The sequence below is a fragment of the Saccostrea echinata genome, unplaced genomic scaffold, assembly GCF_033153115.1.
Source record: "Saccostrea echinata isolate AGI-Se365-2 ecotype Australia unplaced genomic scaffold, CSIRO_AGI_Sech_v1 ptg000033l, whole genome shotgun sequence".
NCBI lineage: Eukaryota > Metazoa > Mollusca > Bivalvia > Ostreida > Ostreidae > Saccostrea > Saccostrea echinata.
This window is the reverse complement of record NW_026889782.1, coordinates 30,982,501-31,002,402: the sequence shown is the minus strand read 5'-3', so window position 1 is coordinate 31,002,402 and position 19,902 is coordinate 30,982,501. Positions and strand designations below refer to the sequence as shown.

General features: G+C 34.4%; 1 protein-coding gene across 1 annotated transcript in view; it reads left to right on the top strand.

The window, feature by feature from the left end:
* Positions 1–19,902, top strand: part of LOC133199121 (intermembrane lipid transfer protein VPS13A-like) — a 131,655-nt gene that overhangs the window by 53,102 nt on the left and 58,651 nt on the right. Inside the window, exons 41-45 of the mRNA XM_061334995.1 lie at positions 2,383–2,468; positions 3,752–3,883; positions 4,933–5,060; positions 15,383–15,499; positions 16,288–16,440. Coding sequence (XP_061190979.1) covers positions 2,383–2,468; positions 3,752–3,883; positions 4,933–5,060; positions 15,383–15,499; positions 16,288–16,440 — 616 coding nt within the window. The remainder of the gene's footprint in view (positions 1–2,382; positions 2,469–3,751; positions 3,884–4,932; positions 5,061–15,382; positions 15,500–16,287; positions 16,441–19,902) is intronic.

Below are 19,902 nucleotides of genomic sequence, written 5' to 3'. Positions count from 1 at the left end.
AATCATATTAAAGTGGAAGCATCCTCTGGTAGTGTAGATTTATTTTTGTTCAAACCATGGCCCCTCTATAGTGGGGCCATAAAAGACAATCAAAATTTTACATAGGAATACATGTAATTTGGTGAGATAAAAAACTGATGCAGGACAGCAGACCCAAAGTGACACAGGTGAGTGTTGTGGCCCATGGACCTCTTGTTCCATAAGCCTTTCTTCTAAGTATCTGTATATTTAATTTCATTCAGTGCTACTATCCATTGGACAGTCCTATCCTCTGATGAATCCAGCATTCCATCCTGTGTTTTCAGCCAATCCAAATCTTTCCTGCATCCAATTTTTAGCTCACCTGAGCCAAAGGCTCAAGTGAGCTTTTCTGATCAAAATTTGTCCGTTGTCTGTCGTCGTTGTTGTCGTTGTCGTTGTTGTTGTTGTAAACTTTTCACATTTTCATCTTCTTCTCAAGAACCACTGGGCCAAATTCAACTAAACTTGCCACAAAGCATCCTTGGGTAAAGGGGATTCAAGTTTGTTCAAATGAAGGGCCACGCCCTCTTTCAAGGGGAGATAATTAGGAATTAGTGAAAAAATAATAGCATCATTTAAAAATCTTCTTCTTAAGAACCACTGGGCCAGGAAAGATGAAACTTATGTGGAAACATCCTCAGGTAGTGTAGATTCAACTTTGTTCAAATCATGACCCCCGGGGGTAGGGTGGGGCCACAATGGGGGATCCAAGTTTTACATAGAAATACAAAGGAAAATATCTTTAAAAATCTTCTGAAGAAGAACAGCAAAGCCATGATTGGTCATATTTTTATGGAAGCATCCTCAGGTAGTGTAGATTCAAGTTTGTTCAAATCATGACCCCCGGGGGTAGGGTGGGGCCACAATGGGGGATCCAAGTTTTACATAGAAATATATAAGAAAATATCTTTAAAAATCTTCTTCTTAAAAACAGTAAAGCCATGATTAGTCATATTTATATGGAAGCATCCTCAGGTAGTGTAGATTCAAGTTTGTTCAAATCATGACCCCCGGGGTAGGGTGGGGCCACAATGGGGGATCCAAGTTTTACATAGAAATACAAAGGAAAATATCTTTAAAAATCTTCTGAAGAAGAACAGCAAAGCCATGATTGGTCATATTTTTATGGAAGCATCCTCAGGTAGTGAAGATTCAAGTTTGCTCAAATCATGACCACCGGGGGTAGGGTGGGGCCACAATGGGGGATCAAAGTTTTACATAGATAAATATAGGTAAATATCTTTAAAAATCTTCTTCTTAAGAACAGCAAAGCCATGATTGGTCATATTTTTATGGAAGCATCCTCAGGTAGTGTAGATTCAAGTTTGTTCAAATCATGACCCCTGGGGGTAGGGTGGGGCCACAATGGGGGATCAAAGTTTTACATAGAAATATATAGGAAAATATCTTTAAAAATCTTCTTCTTAAGAACAGCAAAGCCATGATTGGTCATATTTATATGGAAGCATCCTCAGGTAGTGAAGATTCAAATTTGTTCAAATCATAACCCCCGGGGGTAGGGTGGGGCCACAATGAGGGATCAAAGTTTTACATAGAAATATATAGGAAAATATCTCTAAAAATCTTCTTCTTAAAAACAGTAAAGCCATGATTGGTCATATTTATATGGAAGCATCCTCAGGTAGTGAAGATTCAAATTTGTTCAAATCATAACCCCCGGGGGTAGGGTGGGGCCACAATGAGGGATCAAAGTTTTACATAGAAATATATAGGAAAATATCTCTAAAATCTTCTCCTTAAAAACAGTAAAGCCATGTATGGATGCATCCTCAGATAGTGAAGATTCAAGTTTGTTCAAATCATTACCCCGGGGATAGGTTGGGGCCACAATGGGTGATCAAAGTTTACAGAGGAATATATAGGAAAAAGTCTTTTTCTCAAGAACAGAAAAGCCATGAATAGTCAAATTGATATGGAGGCATCTTTGGGTAGTGTAGAATGAAATTTGTTCATATGAGGGCCCCCGGGGGTAGGGTGGGGCCACAATGGGGGATCAAATTTTTACAAATGAATATATGGGAAAAAAATCTGCTGCTCAAGAACAACAAAGCCATTTGTTATATTGATATGAAAGCATCATCAGGTAGTTTAAAATTCAACACCCCCCTCCCTGTAAACTTTTCAATACTGTACTGATTTTTGCTTTTTTTCCTAGCCAGTGTGCTCAGGTGAGCGATGTGGCCCATGGGCCTCTTGTTTTATCATTCACTGTATCTGTTCATTCACATATTCAACTTCATCTGTTTCTTTTTACCTAGAAATTTGATATCCATACAAATATCCACCACTTCATTTCTATATTCTTTCCAATCTGTAGAAGATTGATTTTTCCTGTTTTAGGATGATAGAGAGATTTACAGGGGAGGGGAAACAGGACAATATGATAGATTTAAACCTCACCCAGGAACCCAACCAGGATAAAGACAGTGAGTATTTGTGTGTGAGAGAGAGAGACATTGATATCACAGAAAGAGTAGAGAGGTTGTCACATGAAATACCAAATCACCGGGGGGGGTTTGCACACACCACAACATCTAAGGGGGAGAGAGAGAGAATATGAGTTATGTTGAGATATATGTCCACAGACAATGTGTACACATTCTATTTTTATGCCCCGCCATGAATATGACCGGGGCATATAGTGTTTGTCATGTCCGTCTTCCGTCCTTCTGTCCTTCTGTCTGTCCTTTCAAAGAAACTATCCAAGATATTTTTATCAAACTTCATATGCTAATAGATATTGATGAGAGCTATGCAACTGCATCAACATTTTTTGACCTTGACCTTTCTTTTGACCTTGGCCACACTATTGTTAAATTAGTGTTTAGTTCAATTTTATTGAAACCATTCAAGATATTTTTAACAAACTTTATATGATGATACATACTGATGAGAGCTATTCAACTGCATCAATATTATTTACTTTGACCTTTCCTTTGACCTTGACCTCACTTTTCTTAAATAAGTTTTTAGCTCAGATTTAAAGATAGTATTCAAGATAGTGTTATCAAACTTCATATGCTGATACATACTGATGAGAGCTATTCAACCGCATCAATATTTTTTGACCTTGACCTTTCCTTTGACCTTGACCTAACTTTTCTTAAATTAGTGTTTAGCTCAGTTTTAAAGAAACCATTCATAATATTTTTATCAAACTTCATATGCTAATACATACTGATGTAACCTTTTCAACTGCATCAACAATTTTTGACCTTGACCTTCCCTTTAACCTTGACCTAACTTTTCTCAATTTGTGTTAAAATGTTGAATTACTAATATACCCTGGGCGGGGCATTCATGTCCTATGGACATATTTCTAGTTTCATTTGGTTATGCAATGCTAAGTGGAAATAAGGAAAATAAGCAGGGTTTTTAATGCATCATAGTGTAAATTTAAATATTGAACATATGCTATCAGCCAGGATGTCTAGCTGTTATTGTTTTGTTATTCTAGTACAAGTGGAGATGTCTAGTTGTTATTGTTTTGTTATTCTAGTACAAGTGAAGATGTCTAGCTGTTATTGTTTTGATATGCTAGTACAAGTGGAGATGTCTAGCTGTTATTGTTTTGTTATTGTAGTACAAGTGAAGATGTTTAGCTGTTATTGTTTTGTTATTCTAGTACAAGTGGAGATGTCTAGCTGTCATTGTTTTGTTATTCTAACACAAGTGAAGATGTCTAGCTGTTATTGTTTTGTTATTCTAGTACAAGTGAAGATATCCAGTATCAGGGTGGTGGCCTGTCTGGATTTCCTGCTGCCCCTCGGGGACTTTTTCACCAGAGGGTTACCCGAGTCTCAGCCAACAACACAGACTTCAACGCAAACACAGAGCAAAGGTTTGTATTTTATGTCTAATTTTCTAGAAAGGGTAATTATTGGAACTTTTTGTCAGATGTTATCCCCTTTAAACATGTCTCTTTGTATTTCGAAAGATTTAATGACTTTTTAACAGGAAAGAAAGAAAAAGGTACCTCAACATTATTAGGATTTAACAATAACTTTTATATCTTACAATGTTTATGATTGATAAATGATCAATGCCTGTTCTCTTTTACTTACCTTTTCAATATAAACTTTCTTCTGGATGAACTAAGCCAAGATGAAATCTCTGTTGCCTAAATGCCTGTCTATTTCATAGCTTTATTTATATTACTTCTTTTAATTACAAAAAAAATGATATACTTCAGGATCCATGCATGTTCAGAATTATGTAATTGTGCAGAAATTTTTATTTGCCAAATCAATAAAATCTGTCCTGCACACTTGATGATCCTTGCTTTGGTATTTAAATGGCAAGTCCATAAATGGCAAGACCATAAATGCATATGAAGATTGTTAAAGGGAAATGGACACATATTCAAAGTAAAAAGTTTTGCTATAATATCATGACTTACATTCTGCCAGACCATTTTAAACTGATATAAGAGGCGTGTTAAAAACCTCCTTTTTCTGAAAATTATCAAAAGTGTGTTTTTTTGGGTGTATTTGATTGTCATATTTCCATACATCTTTTTGGATTAAATTTTATTCTAACTTATTATTTCAAAAAAGGGGAAAATTGTGGTGTATTAAATCAAAGATATTAAAACTATAATCAAGAAAAGTCAGAACAGAAATGTGGGAAAGCCAAATCAACACACCAGTGCTGTTGGCTCATGTTCAGTGATGTGTGCAGAGTTAGCCAATCTAACATACCCAATAACATTAACATAGCAGATCTCTTGTCCATGTTTACAAACACAGCTGTTTGATGTATGTTATGAAGAATGCCATTGTCATTGAATTTAATGACAAAAAAGAAAATAAAAAAGAAATCTAAAATTGTAAACAAAACTGACAATTCATCTGTGTCCATGCCCCTTTCATGTATTTATTTGATTGACAGCTGTGACACCAGCTAAAGCTCCACCTCCTCCAACTAGTGAAATGTCAATCATCGTTACCATGGAGAAACCAGAAATTATTCTGATTGAAGATCAGATGGACCCCACTTCTAATGCTCTCCTGCTCAGTGTAAGTAAGAACAAGGATAATTATACAGTTATAGATTATAGTTACAGTTAAACCTATATTTATGGCACCTGATCCCACCTCTAATGCTCTCCTACTCAGTGTAAGTAAGAACAAGGATAATTATACAGTTATAGATTATAGTTACAGTTAAACCTATATTCATGGCACCTGATCCCACCTCTAATGCTCTCCTGCTCAGTGTAAGTAAGAACAAGGTTCGGTGTAAGTAAAAACAAGGCTCAGTGCAAGTAAAAACAAGGTTCAGTGTAAGTAAAAACAAGGCTTGTTTTACAGAAATAGATTATAATAACAGTTAAACCTACATACATGGCACCTGATCCCACCTCTAATGCTCTCCTGCTCAGTGTAAGTAAAAACAAGGTTCAGTGTAAGTAAAAACAAGGCTTGTTTTACAGTAATAGATTATAATAACAGTTTAACCTACATACATGGCACCTGATCCCACCTCTAATGCTCTCCTGCTCAGTGTAAGTAAAACAACAGGTTGGGGGGAAACGTAAATTCCACTATAATGGTGGTATATCACTATTATAGTGAGATTCCGCTATATTTTCAGCCGTAGTTACCCTCGATTTCATCAAATAACATATTTGCTGATTAAAGCGCAAGTTATGATGGGTATAAAAATGGACAATAACTTGAATCCTTGCATGTTATGAATTTTATTTAATTTTCTGCTGATGCGTTTTATAATACGAACACACTTTTTAAAGCGGAAGTTACATTTTTAACATAGCAACCAGTGATTGCGGTAGTTTTGAACAAAGACTGACTCTTAATATCTCTCACACATGTTCACAAATTAGTGCTTGTAATAACTTTTAACCCACTTTGGAATAGGTTTGTCGAATTTACAGAAGAAAAGGTGATTTTTGCTTGCATAGTTACTGGTATGGAGGCCCGTTATGACAAATGAAAATAAAGCTCAGCACAAGTTCACTTTAATGGAACCGATTTGTGTCGTCTAAACCGTAAGCAATATATGTCACTTTTACATGTAATCTTAGGTAGATGTAAAATGTTTCCTTTCTTGATGATGAAACCATGAAATAAAATAATTAGTCTTAGCAAGAAAAGGGGAAAAGTTGTGAAAATTACCTGTAGATGTGACGTCTTTTAAATTCTGCACAATTTATTGATTGTGTAAATTGCATAAAATTTTATATTTAACTACATGTACGTTATGCAACAAAAAAGAGACAATGAAATCCTAATTACCAGAAGTAGATTATTCTGGTATAAATGAACGAAATACAAGAAGAAACAGAAATATGAAGATAACGAAAAAGGCCATTTGAACAATAAAATTTTTCGAAAAAGTAGGATCAGGTGCTATGGAGGAGTAGGCATCTCCTGTCCATCATGGATTTTGCGAAATTCATTTGTTAATGGTTATCATGAATTAGTACATCGTTGTCTGCGCCACAGCCGCTAAAATATCAAGCCTGCTTTTTTAAGTACACATAAGCCATTATTTACACATTGAATTGTCTACTGTTTTTTCACGATCATGACAAGGAGCACACGGCGGGTGTGACCGGTCGGTAGGGGGTGCTCACTCCTCCATGGCACCTGATCCCACCTCTGATGTTTTTAGGGGTCCGTGTTTGCTCTGTTTAATTTTTTTTGTTTCAATGGACTTTTGAGATTGATTACTGTTTGTTATCTTCACATTTCATACAGTATTTTAAACTTAAGCAAATTGAAAAAGAAATTGAATCGATTTACTTAATTTTCTGTCTTAAATTGAACGTATTCAAAGAGTAAAAAATTGAGTGAATTACATCAAATTTTTTCTTAAAATCTATTTATTTATTTTCTGTACAAAATTAAGTGAAATATATCATTGCATTTTCATCGATTTATTAAATGTATTTTCTGTCTTAAAGTGTATTGAATTGTAAAAAAAGAAAAACATCTAAGTTGAGATGTAATTAACATAATTGTTATAAACACAAATGAACTTTCAACACAAAGCAAGAGCAGGGAGGATAGATTCTGCGATGTTTACGATACGCATCAAATTGAAGACGAATTTAATTTCATTCTTCAGTGCCATAGATATCTAAATTTAAGGAAAAAATACATAAATGAATATTATTACAAATCTCCAAGTACATTTAAATTACTTCATTTATTCGGTTCACATCGCATATGTACCCTAGTTGGCTTAGGGAAATTTATCCATCATGCTCTTACATTACGTTACGATGATCTGTCAGGTTGACCCAATGTCTATTTGTTCAAGGTTAATTTTCAAATCTTTATATATAATACAACAGCATTGCTACATATATTGTAAAACAATTTAATTGTTTTAAAGTATTCTTTCTTCTGCTTTATATTATAGCATATATTATAGTCTTCTATACAAGTGAATGGAACTGTGGGACTGAGGAACACTTGATCAGGATTCTCCCCCCCCCCCCCTTTTAGACTCTGCGAGAGTCTTACTTATTGTAAAATATGTATAGATTATAAATTATTTTTGTAACTGATGGGCTGTCTGCCCAAAATTATATTCTGAATAAACTATATCATTTTTGCAAGCGGAAATATGTGGACTTCTGATTTTTTTTAAGTGGGAATAGATGGAAGACACCCTTAAAACCGAGGCCCTTTAAATTTGTTATTCGTATTGTTAATTTTGTTTAACATTCTCAAAAAGAATGTCAAACAATGTGTTTGTAATTACCTCCAGAAATGACATCTTACATAATTGTTCACGATTTATTGCAATTAAACAATACAAATCGGTTTCATCAGAATAAAGTGAACATGTAATGAGCTTTTTTCGTTTGTCACAACGGGCCTCCATACCCGTTACCATGCAGGCAAAAATCATCTTTTCTTCTGTAAATTCGACAAACGTATTTCAACGTGGGTTCAAGGTTATTACAAGCACTAATTTGTGCACACGTGTAAGAGATATTAAGAGTCAGTCTTTGTTCAATACTACCGCAATCACTGGTTGCTATGTTAAAAATGTAACTTCCGCTTTAAAAAGTGTGTTCGTATTATAAAACACATCGGCAGAAAATTAAATAAAATTCATAACATGCAAGGATTCAAATTATTGTCCATTTTTATACCCATCATAACTTGCGCTTTAATCAGCAAATATGTTATTTGATGAAATCGAGGGTAACTACGGCTGAAAATATAGCGGAATCTCACTATAATGGTGATATACCACTATTATAGCGGAATTTACATTTCCCCCCAACCTGAACAAGGTTCAGTGTAAGTAAAAACAAGGCTTGTTTTACATAATAGATTATAATAACAGTTAAACCTATATTAAATGATAGACAATATCACTTGATTTGAATTAGGTCAGTTAAAACATGTCAGATTTGTATAAAATTGGATAAAATTTACAGGTGCTCTGTGCTAGCATGCCTATAATTATGTTCCCCAAACGAAGTTTGGGAACATATTGTTTTTACTCGGTTTCTTATTATTATTATTATTAAGGTCTTCCGTTTCAGACGGAAGACCTTATAGTGATTCTACTGTTTATTATTATTATTATTTTTTTCCCGTTTTTTGTCCAAGCGATTTCTCAGAGATGGCTCGATGGATTTTCTTGAAACTTTCAGGAGTTATGATAAATAAAATAAACTAAAAACATTTTTAAGGATTTTGCAAAATTCACTTCCGGTCGTCAGATATGTCCAATTTTCGTTTTTTCAAAAGAGATCATGTCCGGACGATATCTCAGAAACGGTAAAAGATTAAGACCTCAAACTTTCAGGGATTATAGATCATGACAAGTACGTTTGCAGAATATGTTTAAATTTGTCAGCCGTCACTTCTGGTCGTCACAGGAAGTGATTAAAGAAATCAAAAATTTCAACTTTTCTTTTTTGGATTTAATCTTGCATGGCATTATTGTATCTGTTTCGCAGTTTTGAAATATGTTGGTCCCACCGGAAACAAAAACGTCAACTTCCGGTTATAAGCGAAAAAATACATAATTTGAGCATTTTACTTTCCCATAAATATCTCTTATAGATTAAGTGTTTGAAATGGTTTTTTAATATATTATTTAGACTGCAAATGTCTAGAGTAACGTCAAATATCTTGGTAAAATTCACTTCCGGTCGCGTGTTTACTGTCCGCAAAATAAGAATTTGTGCAAGTGAGATCTCAAAAACAGGAAGAGATTAAGACACCAAACTTATAGGAGTAATAGAACTTAAGGAGTAGGCAAAACCATTTGGGTTAATAGCGTCAGCCGTCACTTCCGGTCGTCACAGGAAGTGATCAAAGAAATAAAAAATTTCAACTTTTCTCTTTTGAAATAAAACTTGCATCATATAATTGAATCTCTTTCACAGTTTCTATATGTGTTGGTCTCATTGGAAACAAAAAACGACAACTTCCGGTTATAAGAGAAAACTATGTAATTGGGATTTTTATCTTTCCCAAAAGTATCGCTTATAGATAAAGTTTTTTGAAAAGATTTTTATATATGTTATTGAGATTGCAATTGTCTAGTGTGACGTTAATCATCTTAGGAAAATGCACTTCCGGTCGCGTGTTTTTCCGTCCTCAAATTGAGATTTTGTTTACCAAATTGCTCAGAAACAGTACATTGCTGTAGTCTAAAACTTTTAGAACTGATAGTCAGTCCTCAGTTTATCTACATCATGTAAAAATCGTACGTTGCCGTCACTTCCGGTCGTGACAGGAAGCGATGCAGAAAAGTGAATTGTTACAGTTTTTTTCTTTTTACAGAAATGTTTGGCTTATGCGCATGTTAGATAAACCATAACCATGCAATTTATTATCACCGGAAGTGCAAACCGAAAAACCGGAAGTTGTCTCAAACATGAGTAGTTTTTCATGGAAACTTTTAGGGAGGATCAGTTGTGAATAATTAAGGTGTAGAATGAACATTTTATTCGTTTGGAGCACTTTCTTACATGACGAAGTACATAAAGAAAACAGGAAAGTAATTCCGTTTGTTTTTATTTGTATTTATATATCTTTGGAAGCCTTGAGATGATTTTTGTTAATTATTTAGAGTAATCTTATTGGCAAGATTGTTTTTTTTTTTTTTTTTTTTTTTTTTTTTTTTTTTTTTTTTTTTGGAAGAAGTCAAGAAAACGGAAGACCTGTTATTGCCTAGGCAATAAGTATCTAGTTATTATGTTCCCCAAACGAAGTTGGGGAACATATTGTTTTTACTCTGTTTCTTATTATTATTATTATTTTTCTTCTTCTTCTTCTTCCTGGGTACTTTTTTGTCCGCGAGTGATCTCGTCAACTACTCATCCGATTGAGGTGAAACCTTTTTAGGGTTAATAGGCATGTTATGTAGATTTGCGGAATCAAGGTCATTTTGCGCGCACGTGCATGCACGTGCGTGCGCGTGCAATGCGTAAAATGACTAATATACTTGATATAGCTGTAACTTTTATATATTTTGATGAAATGCTTTGATACTCAAAATATAAGGATATATTAAAAGTGTAAACAAGATGACATGGTCAACATGCACATGCATGCACGTGTGCGCACGCGCAAAGCGTAAAATGACAAATATACTTGATATATTCGTAACTTTTATACTTTTTGATGAAATGCTTTGATACTCAAAATATTTATATATATTAAAAGTGTAGACAAGATGACATGGTCATCATGCACATGCATGCATGCATATGCATGCACGTGCGCGCGCGTGCAATGTGTTAAATGACCAATATACTTAATATAGCCGTAATTTTTATATTTTTTTATGAAAAGTTTTTATATTAAGAATATACAGATATATTAAAAGTGTAGACAAGATGATGTGGACATCATACTCATGAATGCACATGCGCGCGCGTGCAATGTGTTAAATGACCAATATACTTAATATAGCCATAACTTTTATATTTTTTTATGAAAAGCTATGATACTAAGAATAAACAGACAAATTATAAGTGTAGACAAAATGGCATGGTCATTAGGAACATGCATGCAGGTGCGCATGCATGCAATGCTAAGATGACCAATATACTTGATATAGCCGGAACTTATTTATTTTTTGACGAAATGTTTTGATACTGAGAATATAAAGATGCATTAATAGTATAGATGAGATGACATGGTCATCCTGCACATGCATGCACGTGCGCGCGCGTGAAATGCAAAAAACGATCAATATACTTCATTGCCTTATTTAATGAAGCTTACAGGAAATAAGACACCAAGAGGGTGTTGGGGAGCGTTTGGGGAACATCTGTAACGGTCCCCGTTACAATTAATACTAGTTAAGGTCTTCCGTCTCCAACAGAAGACCTTATTGTTTTCGTTCGGTTTCTTTTTCCCTATTATTATTATTATTATTATTATTCTTACCGATTTTGTGCACGCAAGTTCTCGGTAACGTCTTGGCCGATTTTCATGAAACTTTCAGATCTGATAGGTATTGATCTGAACCTTATTGGAAATTTTTTTCGTTGATGACGTCACTTTCCATCTCGAGATATTTAGGATTTTCTGATTTTCAGAGGGTCGGCTTGTCCTGGAAACTCCTCCGAAACGACTTAAGATATTGAGTCAAGATTTTCAGTGAAGGTAGGGGAAGGTTTGTAGATTTGCAGGCAGGTGTCCAAATCTCTCTAGCTCAAAAGGCGCCGAAGCTCGGTAGGGCTCAAAAAATGTCTCAGAAACATCTCACAAAATTTTACACCTTTCTTTCATATCTTCATACATGTTAAGAATTTGTTAAAACATATAGAAGAAAAGTTGTGCAGAATGATACGACCTTTCATTTGATATCAAGAAAAAGGGGCTGACCCCTCAAATTAGGGGCTGAGAGGGGCCAAAAGTCTTTCATCTATAACTCTTTAACCATCAATAATTTGTAATACATTACTGAAGCAAAAATGTTTATCTTAACAATTTACAACAATATATGATAAGATTTTGATCATATGTTACGTAATAAGGGGTCACAAGGGGCCAGAATGCAAAATCTTTGACGCTTTATATTTCGAAAAGGAAGAATATTTTGATAAGCAATACTGAACAAAAGATGGTCAGAATAATGTTCTAAACAACATGCACTCTTTCAATTTTTGTCAGACGGCCCCATTAAGGACCTGAAGGGGTGGCCCCTAAATATTTCCATTCAGTATATCTCCACAACGAAAAGAAATCTCTGAATAGTTGTTGAAAAAAAAGTCTTCAAAATCACAAGACCTTTCATTTGATATCAAGAAAAAGGGGCTGACCCTTCAAATTAGGGGCTGAGAGGGGCCAAAAGTCTTTCATCTATAACTCTTTAACCAGCAATAATTTGTAATACATTACTGAAACAAAGATGTTTATCTTAATGATTTACAACAATATATGATAAGATTCTGATCATATGTTATGTAATAAGGGGTCACAAGGGGCCAGAATGCTAAATCTTTGACGCTTTATATCTCGAAAAGGAAGAATATTTTGATAAGCAATACTGAACAAAAGATGGTCAGAATAATGTTCTAAACAACATGCACTCTTTCAATTTTTGTCAGACGGCCCCATTAAGGACCTGAAGGGGTGGCCCCTAATTATTTCCATTCAGTATATCTCCACAACGAAAAGAAATCTCTGAATAGTTGTTGAACAAAAAGTCTTCAAAATCACAAGACCTTTCATTTGATATCAAGAAAAAGGGGCTGACCCTTCAAATTAGGGGCTGAGAGGGGCCAAAATTCTTCCATCTATAACTCTTTAACCAGCAATAATTTGTAATACATTACTGAAACAAAGATGTTTATCTTAATGATTTACAACAATATATGATAAGATTCTGATCATATGTTATGTAATAAGGGGTCACAAGGGGCCAGAATGCTAAATCTTTGACGCTTTATATCTCGAAAAGGAAGAATATTATGATAAGCAATACTGAACAAAAGATGGTCAGAATAATGTTCTAAACAACATGCACTCTTTCAATTTTTGTCAGACGGCCCCATTAAGGACCTGAAGGGGTGGCCCCTAAATATTTCCATTCAGTATATCTCCACAACGAAAAGAAATCTCTGAATAGTTGTTGAACAAAAAGTCTTCAAAATCACAAGACCTTTCATTTGATATCAAGAAAAAGGGGCTGACCCTTCAAATTAGGGGCTGAGAGGGGCCAAAAGTCTTCCATCTATAACTCTTTAACCAGCAATAATTTGTAATACATTACTGAAACAAAGATGTTTATCTTAATGATTTACAGCAATATATGATAAGATTCAGATCATATGTTACGTAATAAGGGGTCACAAGGGGCCAGCATGCTTAATCTTTGACACTTTATAACTCGAAAAGGAAGAATATTATGATAAGCAATACTGAACAAAAGATGGTCAGAATAATGTTCTAAACAACATGCACTCTTTCAATTTTTGTCAGACGGCCCAATTAAGGACCTGAAGGGGTGGCCCCTAAATATTTCCATTCAGCATATCTCCACAACGAAAAGAAATCTCTGAATAATTGTTGAACAAAAAGTCTTCAAAATCACAAAACCTTTCATTTGATATCAAGAAAAAGGGACTGACCCTTCAAATTAGGGGCTGAGAGGGGCCAAAATCTTTCATCTATAACTCTTTAACCAGCAATAATTTGTAATACATTACTGAAGCAAAGATGTTTATCTTAACGATTTACAACAATATATGATAAGATTCTGATCATATGTTACGTAATAAGGGGTCACAAGGGGCCAGAATGCTAAATCTTTGACGCTTTATATCTCGAAAAGGAAGAATATTTTGATAAGCAATACTGAACAAAAGATGGTCAGAATAATGTTCTAAACAATATGCTTCCTTTCACTTTTTTGTCAAACGGCCCGATTAAGGACTTGTAGGGGTGACCCCTAAATATTTCCATTCAGCATATCTCCACAACGAAAGGAAATCTTTGAATATTTCTTGAAAAATCGTTTCCAAAATCACAAGACCTTTCATTTGATATCAAGAAAAAGGGGCTGACTCCTTAAACTAGGGTCTCAGAGGGGCCAAAAGTATGTCATCTATAGCTCTTTGATAATGGTATATAAATCAAAAGAATGAAATCTAATAAGGGAAGTCTATATATTATTATCTTTTAACAAAGATCATAATCAAAATCATATCTCATCTTATCGAGAAATCGGACGGAAGACCTACTCGTTGCTCGCAACGAGATCTCATCTAGTTATTATTATTATTATTCTTTTTTATTCTTATTTCTTCTCCGGTACTTTTTTGTCCGCGAGTGTTCTCGGAAACTGCACATCCAATTGAGTTAAAACCTTTTTAGGGTTACTAGGTATGTTATGTAGATTGCGGAACTAAGGTCATTTTGCGCGCACGTGCACGCACGTGCGTGCGCGTGCAATGCGTAAAATGACCAATATACATGATATAGCTGTAACTTTTATATTTTTTGATGAAATGCTTTGATACTCAGAATATAAGGATCTATTAAAAGTGTACACAAGATGACATGGTCAACATGCACATGCATGCACGTGCGCGCACGCGCAGATCGTAAAATGACCAATTTACTTGATACAGTCGTAACTTTTATATTTTTTGATGAAATGATTTGATACTGAAAATATTTATATATATTAAAAGTGTAGACAAGATGACATGGTCATCATGCACATGCATGCATATGCATGCACGTGCGCGCGCGTGCAATGTGTTAAATGACCAATATATTTAATATAGTCGTAATTTTTATATTTTTTGATGAAAAGCTTTGATATTAAGAATATACAGATATATTAAAAGTGTAGACAAGATGATGTGGACATCAGTCACATGCATGCACATGCGCGCGCGTGCAATGTGTTAAATGGCCAATATACTTAATATAGCCGTAACTTTTAGATTTTTTGATGAAAAGCTTTGATACTAAGAATAAATAGACATATTATAAGTGTAGACAAGATGGCATGGTCATTATGAACATGCATGCAGGTGCGCGTGCGCGCAATGCTAAGATGACCAATATACTTGATATAGCCGGAACTTATATATTTTTGATAAAATGTTTTGATACTGAGAATATAAAGATGCATTAATAGTATAGACGGGATGACATGGTCATACTGCACATGCATGCACGTGTGCGCGCGTGAAATGCAAAAAACGACAAATATACTTCATTGCCTTATTTAATGAAGCTTACAGGAAATAAGACACCAAAAGGGAGTTGGGGAGCGTTTGGGGAACATCTGTAACGGTCCCCGTTACAATTATAACTAGTTGGAACTTGGGACAACATTTTATATGCTTCTATTTATATGCTTCTATTTATAGATGGAGGTGACATTTAGAATGAGGTTGACCCCAGAGACGCAGGATATGTCTGCTAGCGTCAGTAATCTACAGATCGCCTCAGCTGTCTTCAATGAGAGAGAAAAACGCAAGGCCCAGGTCAGTGTATATGTTAATTTATATGCCCACTAGATTGGTAATCTATAAATCTCCTAGGCTGTTTTCAGCAAGAGAGAAAAATGCAGGTTTGAGTGCTGTAAATCGCTTTTTATTCATGAGAACTTTATTTTCATGTACAGTGGAGCCTCATTTATCCGGACGCTTAGGTTCCCAGTCAAAATGTCCGGATAAGTGAAGCGTCCGGATATCTAAGGGTCCACTGTATTTACATGAGTCTGTCAAGTAAAAATAGAATTCTCGCATATATTAGTATTATTAAAGAATATACAGAGCAATGACCAAAGTTCATGAAAATTTTGTCTCGCTTATAAATACAAAATAACAATTTCATGAAAATAAGATCTCGAGAAAATTCAGTGATCTACAGTATATCATTTATATGTCGCTATTGTCAGTAATCTACAATATTTACTGTGGCCATCTTCAATGAGAGAAACAAAAGGCCTAGGTTAGAGTATATCATTATACCATGTGATATAGGTACTACTTGCATGCCATTTTTTTCAGTTGGTAGAATCCATTTGATATCTGAAATACTTGTATGACATCTTGTTCAGTCGTAGATTTTGACTCCCTGTGATGTCTGAATTAATTTATTGAGATATCATTCCAGATCCTGAATCTTTGTGATGTCTGAATTAAGGAGATATGTCCTATAATTGTAGATCCGAAATCCATGCGATATCTGAGTTAATGAGATATCCTTCAATTGTAGATCCTAAATCCATGCGATATTTGAGTTAATGAGAGATATTCTTCAATTGCAGATCCTGAATCCATGTGATATCTCATTCTACAGTAAAGCACCACAGGGCAAAGCCCCACATATGGACATCTCTACATCAGACCTCATACTCAATATATCCCCTCGCACGATACGGACCATTACTCTGATATCAGTTGGACTGTCCCAGCAAGATGTAAGTAAAGACTTCAGAGAAAATGAAGCCCTTCAGATGTTGTCATGATATTATAATACACTGTTACATCTTGGTACACCATCACCTTCATTTATAACAAATGAATGCTTTGTACAAAGAAAATTTGATGCATCGATCTCTATAGTTGATAACAATAATAGCAGAAAAGAAATTTTGGGCACCAGAAAATATCAATGAATGCAATTCAATGCTTATCAAAATTATCTAGTTTTACAAATTGAAGGAAAATCTGCCCATTTCCAGTTGCTATAAACATATATAAACATAATCCAATCACAAAGATATCTTCACATCTATTTGTCTAAATATGGTCCCTGTGTATTTACTGTATATACAGTACCGACCAGACACAACCTAACAGAAAGCGAACCCAGAGCGCACCCCGGGTTCGCTCTCTGGGTTCCCTTTGGGTTCGCTTGGGGTCTGCTAGTGCTGACCCTGAGCGAACCCGGAGTGCACCCGTAGCGAACCCAGAGCGAACACTGAAAGCGAACCCCATTTCAGTAGCGGTCCCAGAACGCGAAACGCGCGTTCGGTATTGCGTAACAGAGCTGTCAATCAGGATTATCGATTAACTCATCAGCGCTTCGACCAATCAACATGCCGAACAGGTCTGTCAATTAGGATAAGTGATAAAATGTGTTGACCATCAGCGCATTGACCAGTCAACCTGCCAGTTTATAATCTAAACATTGTACAAGCAAAGCGTGTGAATGTACAGTGTAAAAATATTATTAATATGATTTTTAAACATGATTTTACATTTATATACTTTAATTCTCCAGACAACATGCAATATTTACACATCTATTTTCATTATTTTTTATTTTTAAAATCTATTGATACATTATATATTTTTATTTTCCAGGTAGCATGTTACATGTATAGTTAAATATTTATTTTCTTTATGTTTTTAAAATCCATTAATATATAAATATATATTGCGTAAATTTATCAGACAATAAGTACTTTAATTGATAATAGAAAAAAAAGGAAGATAATAATGGTTATAACATATGTTACTAAAAAAATAAGAAAAAAAATGGTCTTCGATAAATTATAGAATTTTATTATCTCAAGATACAGTATAAGAACATTAGTATAAGAACATTTAGTATAAGAACATGTACGTGCTTTAATTTGATTATTTTTTATTAATTATTTCAATTTAATGCACGTTTTAATTTATCCAGATCAACTTCGAAATTATCGATCTTAATAATTGATCATGAAAAAAAAATTAAATGTGCATTGTACAGAATAAATGTGCATTATGTCAATACGTAAATTGGAGAAAAAAAATCTCATTTAACTACTATGATATTTTTTTTAATTAATCTTTCACCAAAATTTAATAAATAGCTTGATTTAAATACATGTACATAGGGAAAGATTATTTTGTCAATTTTAATTATCCTACGTGTAGACCTTACATTGCATGTTTTTGAATTTTTGTAACTACTTGCAAGTCAAAAAAAAAAAAAAAAAAAAAAAAGCTTATCACTTTCCTTCGCGTCGATATGTATAATTATACAGGTTTACATGTTCACGAACCTCTTACATGTACTACATGTAATTTTGGAAATACTTTACATGAACATAATGTAATTCCAACATTAGTAAATTGAACTTGCAAAGATACCTTAATACGAAAACGTACATATATTTTTTCATTAGTTTACATAGGTACCCGTATTTGAACTTTGTAATTGTCATAATTATTTAATTTCAACACTTTAATAATTGTAGTTTCAAAGTGAAGCCAAGGTCATCACGTATCAGTAATCATCCACCTGTTTCCAAAATATTGCGGGTATTAAGAGCAATTGCGGTGGGTTTTTTTAATTGACACTTGCTAGCTGGATGTATACTGTCTCCATGGTCACGATATACCTGAGTATATACTCCCCCTACATTCGATGCCCCTTAAGTTACATGTACCTCGTCTGGGCACGTTATCAATGAGAAATACAATTATTATTCTTTTTTTTTTCTTTAGATTTTTGAATTTGGAAACATCATAATTCTTTGGTACGTTGCATTAAGAGTACATGTTCATGCATGTAATTTGCTGCAACCTGAATGCTGAAAATCAGTAAAATAGCTTTACGAGAGAGAGAGAGAGACACAGAGAGAGAGAGAAAAAAACACTGTATATTATTTGAAATTAAAATCGCTACAACCGGCCCATAGAAAATAATTCAAGTACGGAGAGGGGTGGGGGGCTCATCGAAATAAAACAATATAAAAAACAAACAAAAAAAACAAAAACATCAGGCGTTATTATCTTAATTTCATCTACTTAATCATGCGAGTTTACAGTTATTGAATTCTTGTTTTGTTTTTTCTTTCCTGTATTTATTTATTTTTAAACATTTAGAATTTTGTTTGTTAACAAGCCACTCCAGTATGTACATGTATGTAGTGGGGGGGGGGGGGGGGGGGGGGGATCATGAACCAGTAAGGAACACAAACTATTCAAGTGATCATTTACATGTATTTGAAAACAACTTAAAAAAATATATATATATATTCTTATCAGTGGACCAGTTATTAGTTTTTGTTTGTTTGTTTTGGTATTTTGATTGTTGTTGTTTTTTTTTTATAAGTCTTCCGTTAAACTCGCCTTATAAAACAATGATTTATAGCATGGAAGTAAATTATAAATGATCTGTAAAACGAAACTCAAGTTACACTGTATGAGAATTTTTAGTGATTATCACGACCTACATATACATGTAATGGACGACAACCTAGTTTAAATATAAACTGCTAAATATGAAAACTTAGCATTTTACGTGTACAGTATGTCAAAGCTATTTTATAGATAAGATCGTAATTCATTTGTTTGTCTTTCAAACATTTAAATTACGATTTAGCAATTGCAATTACGATTGGAAGTTCAAACTTATTTTAAAACGCATGAATAATATAAACAAATGAATTTGAAAGCTTTTTTTTAATTAAGATACTCTTATCAATTTCACTCCATCTGATACATCGAAAATAAATTTAACACCTTTTTTTTTTTTCTTTCGAGATATACTTAGCTTGTAAGTTAAGAAAAATAAAGGTGATAATTCTACGTCGAATGTACGGTGAAATTCTTGAAAAATTATCAACGTTCTCAATATTGTCACTTACATGTACATGTTTCGATCGCCATTAAAACAGTAATGATCGATTTCACCACTGTATTTGGAATATACAAGGGGCGGGGCTTACTGGTGGCAAGATTAAAGCGGGGTCCGCTTCACGCATGAGTGCGTAAAGCGAACCCGGAAAGCGAACGCTGGGTTCGCTCTAGCGGACCCAGAGCTGACCCCGAGCGAACGCAGAGCGAACCCGAAGCGCACCCAGAGCGGTCCCAAATTTTCTGAAAGCGAACCCGCAGCGGACCCCGAGCGAACCCAGGAAGCGAACCCGGGGTGCGCTTTGGGT